Here is a 17838-nt window from a genome sequence, read left to right as displayed (position 1 = left end):
TCATGTCTGTTTAATGCAGTGACTTCCACTACAGAGTCATGTCTGTGTTTAATGCAGTGACTTCCACTACAGTCATGTCTGTTTTTAATGCAGTGACTTCCACTACAGAGTCATGTCTGTTATTAATGCAGTGACTTCCACTACAGAGTCATGTCTGTTTAATGCAGTGACTTCCACTACAGAGTCATGTCTGTGTTTAATGCAGTGACTTCCACTACAGAGTCATGTCTGTGTTTAATGCAGTGACTTCCACTACAGAGTCATGTCTGTGTTTAATGCAGTGACTTCCACTACAGAGTCATGTCTGTGTTTAATGCAGTGACTTCCACTACAGAGTCATGTCTGTTTTTAATGCAGTGACTTCCACTACAGAGTCATGTCTGTTTTTAATGCAGTGACTTCCACTACAGAGTCATGTCTGTGTTTAATGCAGTGACTTCCACTACAGAGTCATGTCTGTTTTTAATGCAGTGACTTCCACTACAGAGTCATGTCTGTGTTTAATGCAGTGACTTCCACTACAGAGTCAGATTGCTTTGATCCTCTAGCTACAGATCTGTTATGGTAGACTTACCAGCACACGGTCATAAGTCTTAATAATTACAGATTGATGATCTGCTGAAACGAATGAAAGTCGTTAGCTTCCGTTCTGTTTTCATTTGTACGGTCTAGAACACAGAAGGTCAGCAGTGACGACTTTTTATGTTCATAATCTAACCCTAAAAAATCGTCTTTTTCCGATCCTGACTGAGCGTGTGGACTCCTAAAATCTCCCCCCTCTGTGCTCCAGGTTCAAACCGGTCAACACAAGTTTGGTTTGTGAGATCTTGCAGAAGTTAACTTCCTTGCTGCTCTGTGAATCAGACATTAGTCTTTCATAGTTTGAGCCTTGTTAGAGTTTAAAGCGTTTAAAGCGTTGGGCACAGAGACGGGCGTCTGCATGTAAGGGGGGCAGAGATGGACTCTGATGGTTCTCAGCAGGTATAATTACCCCTCGTCTGCAGAGTCGCAGCACAAGCTGATTGTCTCTAGTCAGAGGAGACAAGCTGAGAGGGACACGCTTCTGCAGGACGACCTCCACCCTGCAGCTCATCACCGGCTCTCAGCGGCTATTGTTTACCGCTCTAAACGCTCGACCCAACCCCCGGTGGCAGGTTAAACACCAACATTGTTCTGCCCAGAGTCACCTCATCAGAGCTGAGAGGATTTAGAGAGGCAGTCAGAGCAGTGTGTGTGTGTGTGTGTGTGAGTGTGTGTTTCCTGCAGATTGCTCTGTCTCATGATCTCCTCTATTTTACAGTCTCCTGATGGACAGACGTGTTGGCATGTCTCGTATAGAGACGTATCATTTGGTTGCATATTAAATATCTTTCTTTTTATGGACTCTTTTTTTTGACATATTACGATATTACTTCCCCAACCAGACACCTCCAGAGCCAGAGATGCTGCGTGTGTGTGGTTCCATGAGTTAGCATGGAGCTTACTGCTGGAAACCCAAATCCACAGTAACCTTCTGACTGTGTAATTTAAGTTATTATAGCAGGCGTCTAAAATAGTTAGCGTCCGAAAAGTGTCATAAGCTTCTCTCTGTAAACATTCCTGATATTGGGTTTGGGCTGGGCGTGGATTTGTTTGTTTTATTTTGAAAATCACAGCCTTAAAAAAAGCTGACATCTCTCACTTTCTTTCTACTTCTTGGAAGAAGCTGGATGGAGCAGAAAGAGCTTAATTTACTCTGTTTATTCCCTTTATGTATAAAGTTACTAACCATAGACCTTTCTGGAGTCCCTGAGCTCCCTTGTCTCGTAGGTTCCTCTGGATCTCTGCTGTAGATTCCTTTTTTGGGGTCTGTTATTCATTCTTCCTTTTCTTCTTTATTTTCTTTTCTGTTCTTCTTTCTTTCCTTTAATTCCGTCCTTCTTACTTTTCTTTCTTGCTTCCATTACTTCTTTCTCTTTTGTATTCCTTCCTTCTTTCTTTCTTTCTTTCTTTCTTTCTTTCTTTCTTTCTTTCTTTCTTTCTTTCTTTCTTTCTTTCCTTTCATTCCTTCATCCTTTATTTCATGCCTTCCTTCTTTCTATGTTTCTTCCTCCTTTATGTCTCCTTTCCTCATCCCCTCCTTTCCTTCTGTCTTTCCTTCCCCATTTATTCTCCTCTTTTTCTTTCTTCTGGTCTCCCTCTCTTCTCTCTTTTCTTAGACCTTTCTGGAGTCCCTGAGCTCCCTTGTCTCGTAGGTTCCTCTGGATCTCTGCTGCTGTGGACATGCCAGACTCCAGCTGCTACAACTACTACTATTTATTTATTTATTTAATGTATTTGTTTATTTCAACAGGGACAGAGTACAGCCATGTAGTTGTACCAGAGTTAGCTAGGAGCTAATTTACATCAGTAGTCCCTGGGCAGGAGACAGAGACATGCCTCTGTTAAAAACAAACAGTACATCATTTAAACAGCTACACAATAATACATAACCCCTATACTACAACAGGGATGCATTTACATCCAAACTATCAACACAATAATAACATATAAAAAGCTAAAAGCACTACACTATGAAAGTCATTTTATTGAAGTGTGATGAGGACATGATTGGGTTGATTTTAGCCGTGATTTCATCCTGGACTTAAATTTAGCAAAGCTGCAGCACTCTCTGATTTCACTCAGTAAGGAGTTCAGAGCAGTTGTTGCTCTAACAGAGAGGGCTGATTTGCCAAATTCAGAAGAACTGTGGTGTATGACACAGTCACCTCTATTTGCTGTCCTAGTTGTTCTTCCATTATCTGCACGCAGTGATATAAACTCTTTTAATGGGGGAGCAGCCATATTGCAGTAGTGATAACTTTTTTGGCTTCTTGTCCAGTATTTAATGTTTGCTTGTACAGTGCTTTGATGGGAGCAAGTGTTGTTTTCCCAGCTTGTGACACAGAACGACAGATGGGAAAATATCATTGCATGCATGTATAGTTTTGCTGCATCAATCGGTAGCTGGTTTTGGATAAACCTGAAGGTCCTGGGATTAAGTCTTACGGTGTTATGAGCTTTTTCACATGTTTCTTAAAGGACAGCTGTGAGTCTAAGAGAATTCCCAGGTATTTGAATTGTGGAACTATCTGTAGCCTTTTACCTTTAACAGTGATATCAGGTTGAAATCTGTTTGTCCTTATATAGAAGTACATACAAGCTATTTTGCTCAAATTAAGTGTGAGGCAAGACTCAAAGAGCCAATCTGATATTTTAGCCATTGCTGAAGTTAATTTGGCTGCCTCTTCTTGCCTGTCCTTACCATGTGCAAAGATGACAGTGTCATCTGCTACAACTACTACTATCCGTCTCCCCACTATCATCTCTCTCTCTCTCTTCATCTCCCTCTATCCCTCTCTCCAACACGGTCTCAGATTCAGATGTGTGTCTAACATGAGTCTGGTCCTGCTGGAGGTTTCTGCCTGTTAAAGGAAGTTTGTCCTTGCCACTGTAACTTGCTAAATGCTGCAAAGTGCTCTGCTCATGGTGGATTAAGATGAGATCAGACTGAGTCCTGTCTGGAAGAGGGGACTGGATCTGATCCGGTCTTGATGCTGGGTCTTTGTTAATAATAGAACAAAGAGTACGGTCTAGACCGGCTCTGTTTGGAAAGAGTCTGAGGAGAACATTTGGGATTTAGATATCCATGAACTCAGCTTGTAACCGTGTTTGTTTTTGTTTGGCTTGTTGAAGGTCGGTGGTTAATTCACCTTCCCCATAATGAGCATGTTTATATATAAATATAAAGAACATTCAGGAACTTTCTCCTCAGAGTCCTCATTTGACCCAAAATAGACCAAACATGTGCAACCGTCCTCCGTCTGTTTATGTGCATGTGTAATTTCACCGCTTGTTGCATTTTCATATTTTATCTTTAGAAACAATGAGGAGAGTAAACCTCAGAGACAGAGGGACTTTGTGCAGGCTCATTGTTTTCTGTGCAGCGTCCAGGAGAGAGAGAGAGAGAGAGAGAGAGAGAGAGAGAGAGAGAGAGAGAGAGAGAGAGAGAGAGAGAGAGAGAGAGAGAGAGAGAGAGAGAGAGAGAGAGAGCTGCTGGCTGAGCTTCTGTGTGAATTACTGCCACTTATTAGCAGCCCCTGTGGCTTTACACAGACTTTTAATTGATTGGCTGCTCGCAGGAATGCTTGGCCCCGCTACAACATGCATGTCTGTGTGAATGTAAGGAGCCGTAAAAACGTCTGATAATAATTATGTCATGCAAATGAAAACACACGCCGTTTCTGAATTCACAAATTTTAATTCACTTCAACGCTGGATGAACTTAGATTTCATTGGAACTGCATTTGAGTCAAACCCTGATTCCTGTCATACAGAAAAGCACAATATCACCGTACAGAGTGATTACGTAGAAGGCAGGTCATGTTTGAGTGTAGCAGCAGATCAGGAAAGTCCAACCAGGAGATCCTGTCCACGCTCGGGTAATGTTTGAACAGACTGTAGACTTTTACACGACGGCACCAGACAGAAAAATATGAATTCAAGGGCTGCACCTGGCTCTGAAGTTTGTCAGTTGAAACCGAGCTTCAAATCCCCTTAACATTTCCCCTCTCATGTTTACCTTCAGGACTACTTACTGGTGTTCAAGTCACCTGCAGGTAAACAGTGTTTATCTGCAGGTTAAGTCATTTTTGGTTACCTTAAGTTCTGCTAACTTTCCACAAAGTCCTGCAAGCTGAGCCTCCTGAAAACAAGTTACTGGCAGCTCAGCTAGCAGCCCCTCCTGAGGTTGATGTAAAACTGAACTATGTGGTGATTTGGATAAATGAAGTCTGCAGTCCAAAGTAAAAACCTGGTGTTCAACTCACAGTGCAGGAATCCTCATAAATAAGCAGCAGCTCAGCTAGCAGCCCCTCCTGAGGTTGAATGATTTGGTGTTTTGGATAAATGAAGTCTCTGCAGTCTAAAGTAAAAACCTGGTGTTCAACTCAGTGCAGGAATCCTCATAAATAAGCAGCAGCTCAGCTAGCAGCCTCTCCTGAGGTCTAAGAAAAGCAGTTTTTAAAGCTGAACTTCTGTTTTTACCCGTTTTTATTACCTCAAATACAACCGAGCAAACAAGCTGACAGCAGCTCAGCTCATAGACCACTGGAGGAACTCAGATATTAATGAAAGACTGTGTTTTTTGAATTTTCACTGATTATAAACCAGTATTATCTGATTGTTTATTTAAGGAAAGGAGACTTCTTTGATAATTTGGCTTCATAATAATGAAGTACTCTTGCAGGGCACCTGTTAAAGGTCACAGCAGCTCAGCTAGCAGCCCCTTCTGAGGTCCTGTTTCTACTTGTGTCTAAGGAAAGCAGTTTTTAAAGCTAGACTTCTGTTTGAACCAGTTTTTAATCACCTGGTGATCAGTTATTACAGATGGATAACCAGCCCCAAGACAAGCTGACAGCAGCTCAGCTCACAGACCTCTGGAGAAACTCTGATCTAATGAAAGACTGTGGATTTGGAGTTTTTACTGATTATAATCCCCAGATTTGTCTGTCTTTTGAGGAAAGGAGACTTCTTTTCATAAATTGGCTTCACCACAATGAAGGACTCAGCTCAGCTTGCAGCCTTTACATAGAACTGATTCATTCTGTGACTCTACCTGCTCTGATCTGTTTGTTTTGGAGACTTCTTTTAAATGTTTCTTCTCTCTTGCTGCAGATAATCATGCAGCAGCTCAGCTAGCAGCCTCCTTTAGACGTGCTGTGTCTGCAGAACTGCTCTGTTTCATGTTCCACTGGTTTTAATACAGAGTTTTAAACAACAGCAGTTTTGAACACTGAGCTTTGAGACTGAAAACAAGCTAAGCTACTAGAAATGACTCAAATTAGAAAGCAGGAGCTCAGCTCACAGCCTATGCATATCTGGAGAAGACTTTTGGAGGAAGCTGACTTTAATGTGAGACTGCTTTTTATGTGTTTTTATTATCAGACATGTTTGCTTTAAGGAGGAGGAGACCTCTCTGGAGTCACTTTATACAAACAGCTCACAGCAGCTCAGCTCGCAGCCCCCTCATTGCGACATGAGGCCTAAAATCCAGATTCTCTAACATAAAGACTTTTTGTTTTGATGAAATGAAGACCTCAGCAGGTCAATCAGCTGAACTGTTTCCCTAAAGACGAGCTCAGCATCTACTACAAGCTAACAGCAGCTCAGCTCACCTCCCCCTTTCAAACCTTGTGTCTCCTAAAGAAGCAAGAGAAAGACTGACTTTAGTTCCTACGTTGATCTGCATCATTCAGGCTTCACTGACACTTTCTTTAGAGAGGGTGAATAATCACGCTGCTTCAAACAGAAGTGACGCAGGTTTCCTCTGACAAACTTCGATCGGTAGTCCCTTCATATGATTGGTGGACTCTGAGCAGCCCTCGTGAATTCTCTTTAAATATTCTCGTGATTGAATTTTTCCCGGCACGACGAAATGAACTGATTTCACTGAGTTGTCCTGAAGAAAAACAAAAAGAAAGCACTTTTTCTGTTACTCCAAATTGGCTCAAACACTTGAAGTCACTCAGCAAAATAAAAAAAAGAAAGTAGAACAATAACAATTTATCCCGTGTCGGGTATTTACACACATCCAGAGTGAAGAACAGAGTCCGACCTGCCACTTTTCTTTAATGGCTCAAAAAGTAGATTGTCATCAACATCAGCGAAAAAACACAGTTTCCTCTTATTTCTTTTTTAAAACAAGTCTTATCTATAATTTTTTTTTTGGAAATAATGATAAAAAATGGCGTAATGCAACATGACAGGATCTTTCCAAACCAAATAACACTCAGTAACTGCTTCTTCTTCTTCTTCTTTATCTCCTCCACCCTCTCCTCCTCCTCCTCCTCCTCCTCTTCGGGGCAGAGTGCTCTTAATGTCTCGTGTCGCCCGGCTCTGCGAACCAATATTTAAAAACCATGGAAACAAAACTAAAAATAGCACGCAATGACAGAAACTCTCGCCATAATAACAACAATAATAACAATAATGATAATAATAATAATCATGGATAAAGATAGCAATAAATAGGGTTGGTGAAGTTTAAGTGCGGGGAGGTGTGGTGGAACACAAGACTGTGGGCTTCAATTAGAGAGAGGGAGGGAGACGGGGGAGACGGGGGAGGAGAGGGAGAGTGGAACTACCGCACATAAAGTGACTGATTGTTTGGCTGCTGAATCTCCGCTCCGTCCGTCCGTCCGGTTCTTTACATGTTCGCCTCTTCCTCCGGACACGCGGGAGCCGAGGCGACGCCGCGTCACACCCGTCGTGTCTCAGTGAACAGTAAGTGCTATAAAGGACAGGAAGTGATTCTGGAGTGTGTCGGCGAAGCGAGGGCGAGGACTTCAGGTGGTTTCTGATCTCTCTGATGGACGGTCGGTCGGCGCCGCGGTCCATCCGTGTTCTCAGGCAGGCGACAGCATTAGCAACATCAGTCAGTGTGTCCTGAGGATTGATCGGATCTTGGAGGTCTGAGGAGGCCCCGGATCCGGTTTATGAATGTCACTAAAAGGAGGACGTGTTATTATGTGACTGTGCTCAGATTTGGAGAGGACGCCTCCTCCTTTCGGAGTGGCGTTCTGGTGATGAGATGTTGGATGGTTTGCGTTGAGGAGGTTTTGAATCTGTCGGAGGAATGAGCAGCAGAAAGTCTCTCCAGAGTTTAGGAGTGAATCATTTTTGGGGAAACTTGTTTTTCACAGTTGCACAACCACTTCTGTGTCAAAGCAAACCTGCTGAGGTAATTTCACTCCACACGTCAGGTCTTCACGGATGTCTGAGATTGTCACGATGAAGAGTCTGTGCAGTATTTCAGCCGAATGGTTTCTGGTTAATCTGTGCCGACACAGACGTTCATTCCCGACCCGTCCCTCCTGACTTTATCTTATTCCCCTGTTCTGTTTGTTGGTGTTCTCTCCGTCCGTCCTCTCTGGGAGTCAGTCTCTACCTTTGGTAGTCAGCCTGCTCTCTTGGACTGGATGAGGAGCTCCCGCCGGGTCGGCCGTGCCCCTTGTCCTTGCCTTCCTCCTGAGTGGCGTTGCTCCCCGAGGACGACTGGCTGCAGTTGGAGCCGGAGGAAGCCGGAGGGAGCTGGTTCATCCCTCCTGCGCTCCCTCCGTTCCCGTCTGTGGACTGGTAGATCTCCTCGGCTCCGTCTTCACTGGACTCGGGGTCCTCGGATCCTGACAGCAGCTCCTCTTCTCTGTACTCGCTGACGTCCACGCCTCCGCTGGCCGCAGCGCTCTCGCCCAGCTCCTTGAGGCGGCCGTGGTGCTTGACGTGGTAGCGCTGGTTCTGGAAGAACTTGATGATGGTGTGTTTGGGGAGGTCGAGCTGGGCTGAGAGGGTGTGTATGGCCTCCTGGTCTGGGTACAGGCCCACATCCTGGATGAAGCTCTGCAGGATCCCCAGAGCCTCCAAGGAAATCTAGAGGAAGACATGAAGAGCTTTGAATGAAAGTCCCTCAGCTAGCAGCCCCCTTTAGACGCTGGAGTCTGCACTGAATCAAATAAGACCCCAGCAGATCATTTAGCAGCTTGTGGAGTCCTCCCCTGCAGGCCTTTGGACCCCTTCAGATTTAAGACACCCTCTGCATCAGGTTCAACTTTGCAGCTACAACTCTTCCTCCATCTCTGCACTCTTGAACGTCCCATCATCTTACCTTGGTGCGTGATCGCGGCTTCTTGTTGCTCCCGCCGCTCCCTCCTGCTCCAGGTGGACATCCTCCTCCTGGACCTCCTGGTCCCACGTTATGCGACCCCTCCTCGTTCACCTGAGCGGACAGCTGCTCCTCACGCATCGGGGACAGGCGGTGCTCCTTCATCTGGGGCGGGGGCGGCCTGTGGAGCGCCTGGCGAGACAGACAGAAGAGCTGATTAATGGGGCACAGTGACCCCTGATCAAGACTGCAGGATGTGTCAGTGACGTCAAACATGTGGACCCTGAATCCTGTTTGCAGCAGAAAGATACAGATTCTGCTCGACGGGGGCGGGGACTTTATTCTACACAATCATCACTCTGGAGCTTTAATCTGTTGGATTAAATAAAAACATGATCCCCTGAGGATAATCTGTTCCTCACACTAACTTCTAAAACACCAGTCCCCCGTCCCTGCAGCACACAGTAGCCTGCAGGGTGAGCCGAGGGTGAGAACAAGTGTTTCACAGCTCACAGAGCGTCACGGCCGATTAACCTGCTCCAAGGCTGGCCGGCTGACCTTTGACCTAATGTGTGTGAGAGATTAGCTCGAGTAAAACGCCAACCACCCGTCTGCAGGGAAGTTTCTGATTCACTAACTTTTGACACCTCGTCACTTTTTAACCAGCTCATTCAGAAACATGAGAGAGGACGGAGGGTGATGCAATCCTCTTTAAGGAGGTGTGTAACCACGGGCTGAGGATCCAGTCTGAAGGTTTGGAGAGAAGAGAACGAGACGTGACTGAAGTTTAAATACGATCACATCAAGGGGAACGGTTTCAGGTTGTGAGTGCATCGTATCGAGAAAGGTTTAAAGCTTATAGTTAGAGCTGGATCAGGCTTGGACCAGGTCTTAGTTATGCTGCTATAGGCTTAGACTGACACACTGGGATCCTGTCTTTCCCTCTCTCTCCTCTCTCTGCCTGTCTCTCACTTTAACTCTTCCTGTCCCATTAAAGTTACTAACCATAGACCTTTCTGGAGTCCCTGAGCTCCCTTGTCTCGTAGGTTCCTCTGGATCTCTGCTGTAGATTCCTTTTTTGGGGTCTGTTATTCATCCTTTCTTTCTTTCTTTCTTTCTTTCTTTCTTTCTTTCTTTCTTTCTTTCTTTCTTTCTTTCTTTCTTTCTTTCTTTCCGTCCTTTCTTTTCTTTCTTCTCTTTTTTCTTTTTTCTTCCTTCATCTTTCTTTCTCTCTTTTATTCCCTTTTCCTTTCATTCCTTCCTTTCTTTCTTTCTTTCCTTTCTTTCCTTTCATTCCTTCCTCTCTTTCTGTTTCTCTTTTATTCCTTTTTCCTTTAATTCCTTCTTTCCTCTCTTCTCTCTCTTCTTCCTTCCTTTCTTTGGTCTTTCCATGTTTCTTTATCCTTTATGTCTCCTTCTCTTACTCCGTCCTTTCCTTCTGTCATTCCTTCACCATGTCTTCTCCTCTTTTTCTTTCTTCTGGTCTCCCTCTCTTCTCTCTTTTCTTAGACCTTTCTGGAGTCCCTGAGCTCCCTTGTCTCGTAGGTTCCTCTGGATCTCTGCTGCTGTGGACGTGGTCCAGACTCCAGCTGCTACAACTACTACTATCCGTCTCCCCACTATCATCTCTCTCTCTCTCTTCATCTCCCTCTATCCCTCTCTCCAACACGGTCTCAGCAGATGTGTGTCTAACATGAGTCTGGTCCTGCTGGAGGTTTCTGCCTGTTAAAGGAAGTTTGTCCTTGCCACTGTAACTTGCTAAATGCTGCAAAGTGCTCTGCTCATGGTGGATTAAGATGAGATCAGACTGAGTCCTGTCTGGAAGAGGGGACTGGATCTGATCCGGTCTTGATGTTGGGTCTTTGTTAAATATAGAACATGGAGGACGGTCTAGACCTGCTGGTGTTTTGGCGTTTTCTAAATAAAGAAGGTTTCAGTTCCCTCAAAGAAAGGAGATATTATGCTTTAGATTTATAAGCTTCAAGCATTAATTCAATTAATAACCTCTTACATAAAGCATTCAGAAGCATCCGGTGCTTTTTAAACAAGTAAAAATATTTCAATCCCATGACCCTCGTGGAAGAAAGTCTGATCTGAGACTCACCACAAACCACCAAAACAACAAACCAATCATTTCAGCTGGTTTTTAATAAGTGTGGGGAACTTCTGCACGTCCAATCGATGACATGCTGAATAAACTGGAGTATTATCTGCTCAGTGATGAGAAAAACAAAACTCTCTTTCTTGAAATGACAGAAGCTTAAAATACCGATGATGTAAATATAGATCACTGTTTCTGAAGGTTATCTATAACGGCCTGAACGATCTGCAACCGGGGACATGTGCTGCAGAATTTAGAATTGATGCACGATCACAAACATGTGCAGGAATCTGAGAGAAGAAATAATAAAAATATATTTCTGATATATAAACACTAGTAGGGTTATTGCACAGATAAAAACTGCAGTTGTTAAAAAAATACACAGTATATATGTTTGTTTGTTTTTCTAATATAGTTTTAATGCATTTTCTTTTTCACTAGATAGGACATCTGAAGAGAAACAGTAAGGGTGGGGAGTAGAGAGCCGGGGAAGACATGCAGCTAATTTTCACGGCCAGGAGTTGAACCGGTGACCTCTGGGACGAGGACTGTAGCCTCTGTACATGGGGCATTCTTAGATCGCTAGTTTAACGACAACCTGTTGCATGGATTTTGGACTTTTGCATTTGCAAGCGAATTTGCATCCTTCCTCCCTTCCTACTTTCTTTCATTCCCTTTTCCTTTCATTCCTTCCTCCTTTCTTTCTTTCCTTTCATTTCTTTCTTATTTCCATGTTTCTTCATCCTTTATGTCTCCTTTTCTTATCCCGTCCTTTCCTTCATCATTTATTCTCCTCTTTTTCTTTCTTCTGGTCTCCCTCTCTTTGCTCTTTTCTTAGACCTTTCTGGAGTCCCTGAACTGGGCATTTTCGCTTTTACTAGATAGGACAGCTGGAGAGAAACAGTAAGTGTGGGGGAAGACATGCATGGATTTTGGACTTTTGCATTTACAAGCAAATTTGCATCCTTCCTGCATCTCTCTTGATGATGTTCTAGATAGCTTTGCCTTGATTACAGTCGCTGTGGGCGGTCAGGATACAGGAGAGCAAGACTGAACTAACTGGGGAAGAAGGCCAGCTCAGTCCTGGACCCTGTGGAGGTGGTGTCTGACAGGAGGATTATGGCCAAGCTGTCGTCTCTGATGGACATTTCTTTTCTGTATATACTGTTTCCTGTTGTAACTCCATGAATGTCCCTGTTGTGGGACGAATAAAGGAGGATCTTATCTTATCTTATCTTATCTTATCTTATCTTATCTTATCTCATGGGATTGAAATGTTTAAAATTACAGTCGGTTTGTTTTCCTGTGGTGTTGGTACAAAAGGGGCCCAAGAATCGAGCCTTGGGGAACTCCTCTGGTCATTTTGGTTAGGCCTGTGTGACATTGCAACAACAGAAGTCTCTTTTATGAAACAGTAAGAGCTTGATTGTTAAATATTCATCGTGCAAGTAGATTTCAAAGGTTCACTGAGGAGACATATGATGCAATTTTGGAATACCAACACGGTGAGTGCCCTCGTTTGGCTTCACGACGCCAGCGGGTGACGCCACAATGTGTCACAAGTCAACAAACTTTATCCTTTTAATGCGTTCCAGCTGATCTTGTGATTTGCTGCCTGGTTATTTATTTGACTTAGTATTTACTTAAATGAAGCGTTCATGTATTAAAGCACAGTGGGTGTACTTTCAAAGAGGAAGGAGATGGACTCCAGATGAATGATCTTTATTAACTCCGCCCGGTCGATAACTCAGCCTGACTCAGAGAGCTCAAAGCTCTGCAGGTTTTCAGTTAAGATTTAGAGAGCCGGTTTAAAATAGGACACATGAGAAGAGCTGGGATGGAGATTATAAATACAGACAATGAGGGTGGGTGTAGTAATGTGTTTGTTTTTGTGATGGGTGGAGCGGCTCTCCCCGACACAGACGGATGGATCCTCTGGCTGTCAGGAGCGGCGGGAGGGCCGTGTGACAGCAGCGAGGAGGGCCGGACGAAGTGTTGGGAGGGAAAGTGGGGCTCTGGGTTGTTTGTCAGGAGGTAGTGGCTGTTGTGAGAGCGTTGCGGTCGTGTCCCGCCCGCTCGCTTTAAGAGCAGGGAGGGGTTCTCCCCACTGGAATGCCCAGCTATAAATCTGTGGCGCATTAAAATTAAAGGACCCACATAAAGATAATAGTCATTCGCTTTTCTCTCCCTCTCTTCAATAATAACAGGGTATTACTTAAATAATATTGAGGGCAGGCCAGACCATGAAATTGCTCCGGTTTCACTCGCAGGGGTTTTATTTTCGGTAGGGGGGATGACCAATTTACAGGAATTCAGAAGGTTTTTGACATTTTTCTCTCTTTTCCTCCCACATAATCTTCAGTTTCGCTCACACAGAGGGATTATTTTAGAAAAGACTGTGAGAAAGCTGGAAACCCCGGCCCACAACAAACAGATATCTACCCTATTTGGCCTAATGAGGACCACACATCAGGACCACAGAGACCCCGCTTAATAACTGAACTCGTGGAGGGGGGTTCTGGAACCGAACGTCTCCGCCCGCCCTCCTCTCAGACCGTCATCGTTTTTAAACTTATCCGTCCTGACAGCGAGGACTCTTGGATCAATCGCCACACACACATGCATGCACACATAGCGGGGCCTGGTCTCCTTCATGCACTAATGATGATGTTACAGAGCAGAGCCAAACACACACACACACACACACACACACACACACACATCGCCCGGCTCCTTCAGAGTTCATCTCTTCCTCTCACTCCTCTTTCGTACCTTTAATTCTGCCCCTCTTTTACTAGCTGTTTCTCCTCCCCCTCTCTCTCCTCACCTCTAATGCATCAGGACACTAATGAAGTGGGCCTCTGCCAAGCCAACATGACTCCACATCCAAATCAACCCTGAACCTGGTGGACGCCAGGAACCCCCCCACCTCCAACACCACCTCCCTCGTCCCAGTCTACCTCCCCTTAGCTTTCATTACACCTTCAGTCCTCGCGGAGACTCCTCCAGCTCCTCCGTCTGTTTGTCTGGTAACCTTTGACCCCTACAGTCTGTCCCATTCTGTACAAGCAAGCACATATCCTTCTGTATCATCACATTCAGGGAGGACGCAGTGACCACAGCTCTCCTCTGAGTCCTCTCTGTTCTGTTAGTCTTGCAGAAATTTCCTTTTAGTGACAAACTCAGAAACAGTCACTATAACTGAACACTCCACCTCCTCCTCCTCCTGCATGCTCTACCCACCAACAGATCGAGTTATGAGAGCTTATTACCCTGATTCTGGTTGTATAAGATGCTTGATTCTGATTGGTCAAAACCCCTTGACCACGGTTATTAACTTTCACTAACATGAGCAACACCAGAGACAAACTGATCACACGTCATGTCAAATCAATCCACAGAGAAGAGTTCAGACACATTTAGCTTCTGCTTGTTGACACCATAGAAAGCCAGTTAACAAAGAAACTTAAGGTGCATTTGGACCAAGAGTCCAAATGTCTTTTAGCCCCCAGAACTACTTTCCCCTGAACTAAAAGGTTCCTGGTCCCCCATTGTTGTCTGTGTTTCGACCGTGGGCTGAAGTCCCGGGTAGATTGTGTAAATCAGGCCAGTGATGTATGGAGGAAATAAAGTAAATGCACTACACCACCAGACCAGTAGAGGGCAGTAACACAAAGAGGAATGCCATTCATCACAGATGACACCATAGAAGCAGACGGACAGGCAGGTATCATTCTGAGCAACACAACAGTTAGCCTGTTAGCATGAAGAGACTCAGCTGGTCTGTTTTAGATGGTGCTATATTTCATCACAGATGGATTCACTGAATCAACACGTGAGAGGAGATAAGCGCGAGTAGCAAAGACGTTTCAACACGGCTTTAAAATCCTTTAGAACTCAAAAAGTCGTGATCGCAGAGATCGGCCGGTGTTTTGGTTTAAACGGCGACCCTGTTAACTGGAGACTCTCAGCCGGATGCATCCCTCATAAACGTCTTTAGACCATCATTAAATATCTGATGAGGATATTTTGAAATCTTAATAAAAACTAAACTAGTTTGCATTCCCAGGAACTCCCTCTGTGTTTCAACAGCTGTGTAAACTCCACAAACACTGACACGTTCAGCTGAAGGTCTCCAGTTTACAGGGTCACTTTTAAAAGCGGAACACCGGGAGGAGAGACGCATTCACGGTGGGCTGAGAGAAGACTACTGTTACACGCTGCTAAATCAAGAGAATCACAGCTTCTTCTTTTGAAAAGTACACACACATACAAAAAAGATAGAACAAATAAAAACTAATGAAAGAAAGAGAAATCAAGAGAATCACAGATGGAATGGAAAAAAAACAATTACTGTGAATTGTTTTTGGAAAAAACTGAAAAAAAAATTAAAATTTGACAAAAACATTTTATGAAAAAAAATTGAAAATTTTTTTTTTGAAAAAAATGGAATAATAAAAATTTGAAAAAATAAATTTTGACAAAAAAATGTTTGACAAAAAAAAATTTGACAAAACATTATTTTGACAAAAATTTTTTTTTACAAAAATAAATTTTGACAAAAAAATTTTTTGACCCAAAAAAATTTTGACCCAAAAAAATTTTGACAAAAAAAAATTTTGACAAAAAAAAAAACGGCTTTAAAATCCTTTTGAACTCAAAAAGCCGTGATCGCAGAGATCGCCCGGTGTTATAGTTTAAACAGTGACCCTTGTTAACTGGAGACTCTCAGCCGGATGCATCCCTCATAAACGTCTTTAGACCATCATTAAATATCTGATGAGGATATTTTGAAATCTTAATAAAAACTAAACTAGTTTGCATTCCCAGGAACTCCCTCTGTGTTTCAACAGCTGTGTAAACTCCACAAACACTGACACGTTCAGCTGAAGGTCTCCAGTTTACAGGGTCACTTTTAAAAGCGGAACACCGGGAGGAGAGACGCATTCACGGTGGGCTGAGAGAAGACTACTGTTAAAAAGCTGCTATATCAAGAGGGGGGAGATTATCTACCCCTGAACTTAATTTAGACCCTAGTTCCTCCTGTTGAAATGGCCCTTATGGTTAGCAGGAAGTTATGGGAAATAGAATCCTGACAGGGTGAGAACAGACCCGGTGGATTCAGTTTTTCCCTCTCTTTTATTCGCTGTAAGCGTTTTCTGCCACTCAGCATTTCAGGCTGACGGGAGGTAATCTGTCTTCATGCAGCAGCAGCAGCAGAGCGACCTTTCAGTGTGTGGGAACATAAAAACCAGGTGATAATCATTAAACTCATCTGCTCCTCTCAGTAAATATGATTATAAACTGCTAAACAGAGAGCATTAGTCATATGTCAGAGCGAGCAGACTCACACCCCGGGGACGAATAACTGGAAACACAGCCACACCCCTGAACGTCACCGGACTACAAGTCCTCCACAGTTAAAGGTTTCCTGACCTTCTTTTGAGTCCCGTCTCTCTCAGAAGGACCGGATCTTTTTCTCACTAAGCTGTCTGAGCCTGATTCATGGGCCCGGTCTCTGACCTGAGGCCTGGGGGGGAACGGTTTGGTTAGGGGTCAGGGATAAAAACAGTTTGGTGAAAGTGAGGAGAGGATGGTGGTTTGGGTTCAACAGCGTCTTGTTTAAGGGCAGAGAAAGATCATGGTCAAAGTTAAAAGAAGACTCAACTTGGTTAAGGTTTGGGAAAAACTCATCAGTGACAGAAACAAAGAATGTAGACAGTGATGCATTTTATACTCAGCTAGAGGAGCTTTTTAATGCATGATGAGCTGAAATAATGCTGCTTTAAAAAGGAGGGACATTTATCAAAGTTAATTAGATTCATTTTCTTTATTTGATTTTCTGTTTTCTGCACATTTCCAATAGACTCATTTATTAGGAGCTGGGGTAAAATGAGTAGAATAAAGCTAACTTGGATTTTAAAGCTCTTTACAGGCGACCCTGATAGAGATGAGGATAGTTGTTTTTATTTGCATTTATTTATTTATTTTATTGAATTGTATTATTATTCTTATTTTTTCTTTATTATTATTCTTATTTTTTTATTTTATTTTATTTCATTTTTTCTTTATTATTATTCTTATTTTTTTATTTTATTTTATTTCATTTTTTCTTTATTATTATTTTTTTTTTTTTTTAATTTTTTTTTTTACAGTGTTTTATGTTCTGTGTGATTGAACTTATTTGACCTCACTGTGCAGCACTTTGGTAAACTTTATTATTTAATGTACTAAATAAATAAAGTGGATTGGATTACTGACACTGAGCGTCCTTAATGACCTGAATCTTTATTGATTAAACTATTGAATATTTTCCTTTATTTGTTGGAAACAAATTCTTTAAATGACATTTTAATTACCTTTCCCTAACAGTCATTTTACTGACTGAACCTGAACACATCACATCTTACGTCATCTTATTTAGCTAGCTTTCATCCTGCTGATTTCATCAGAGTTCAACATTAGATCACTATAACAGCACTTGCATCAGAGTTTGGATGTGAGGATGAGGAGGATGACTGTCCTTCTGCAGCAGCAGCTGTTTTATTTTGTATTCAACCTGAAGTCAGTCAAAGTTCTGCTTTTTCTTTAACTTGATGCACAATATTGATGCTCTTAGAGGTTATGCAACATCCAATCCACTTTAATGATAAAGCACATTTAGAGAAACAAAGTTTACCAAACAAAGAGAACTTAAAATACTGGAAAAAATAAAAATAGTTAATTAATTAAATGAATTAATTAAAATCAAATAGAATAAAATTCAATTAAATAAATTGGTTAAAAGCCAAGAAGTAAAAATATGTTTTAAGACTTGATTTAAAAAGTTGGTAATGTTGGGGACAATCTGACATGAGGGGGAAGCTTGATCCACAACAACACAAACTTAATTTATCCTCCTCTTTGTCTACATTTAAAGAAAATGCACAACAACCATGAGTCCAGAATGAACCCTGCTGAAGCAAAGGTGTGAGATTTAATCTATAAGGAAGTGATAAATGTTGTGATCATGCAGTAAAGTAAGATATTGTAATATGAAGGGTCTGCAGCATCCTCTCCT

At 42.8% G+C, this 17838-nt stretch overlaps 1 protein-coding gene across 1 annotated transcript in view; it reads right to left on the bottom strand.

Moving 5' to 3' along the window:
* Positions 1-6630: 6630 nt before the first annotated feature.
* satb2 (SATB homeobox 2) overlaps positions 6631-17838 on the bottom strand; it is a 79166-nt gene continuing 67958 nt past the window's right edge. The window contains exons 13-14 of the mRNA XM_034693166.1: positions 8681-8890; positions 6631-8445 (exon numbers count right to left, since the gene is read on the bottom strand). Coding sequence (XP_034549057.1) covers positions 7963-8445; positions 8681-8890 — 693 coding nt within the window. The 3' untranslated portion in view covers positions 6631-7962. The remainder of the gene's footprint in view (positions 8446-8680; positions 8891-17838) is intronic.

This window comes from Notolabrus celidotus, chromosome 10, assembly GCF_009762535.1.
Source record: "Notolabrus celidotus isolate fNotCel1 chromosome 10, fNotCel1.pri, whole genome shotgun sequence".
Lineage (NCBI taxonomy): Eukaryota > Metazoa > Chordata > Actinopteri > Labriformes > Labridae > Notolabrus > Notolabrus celidotus.
Note: the sequence above shows the minus strand (reverse complement) of the source record. Positions and strands in the feature narration are given on the sequence as shown.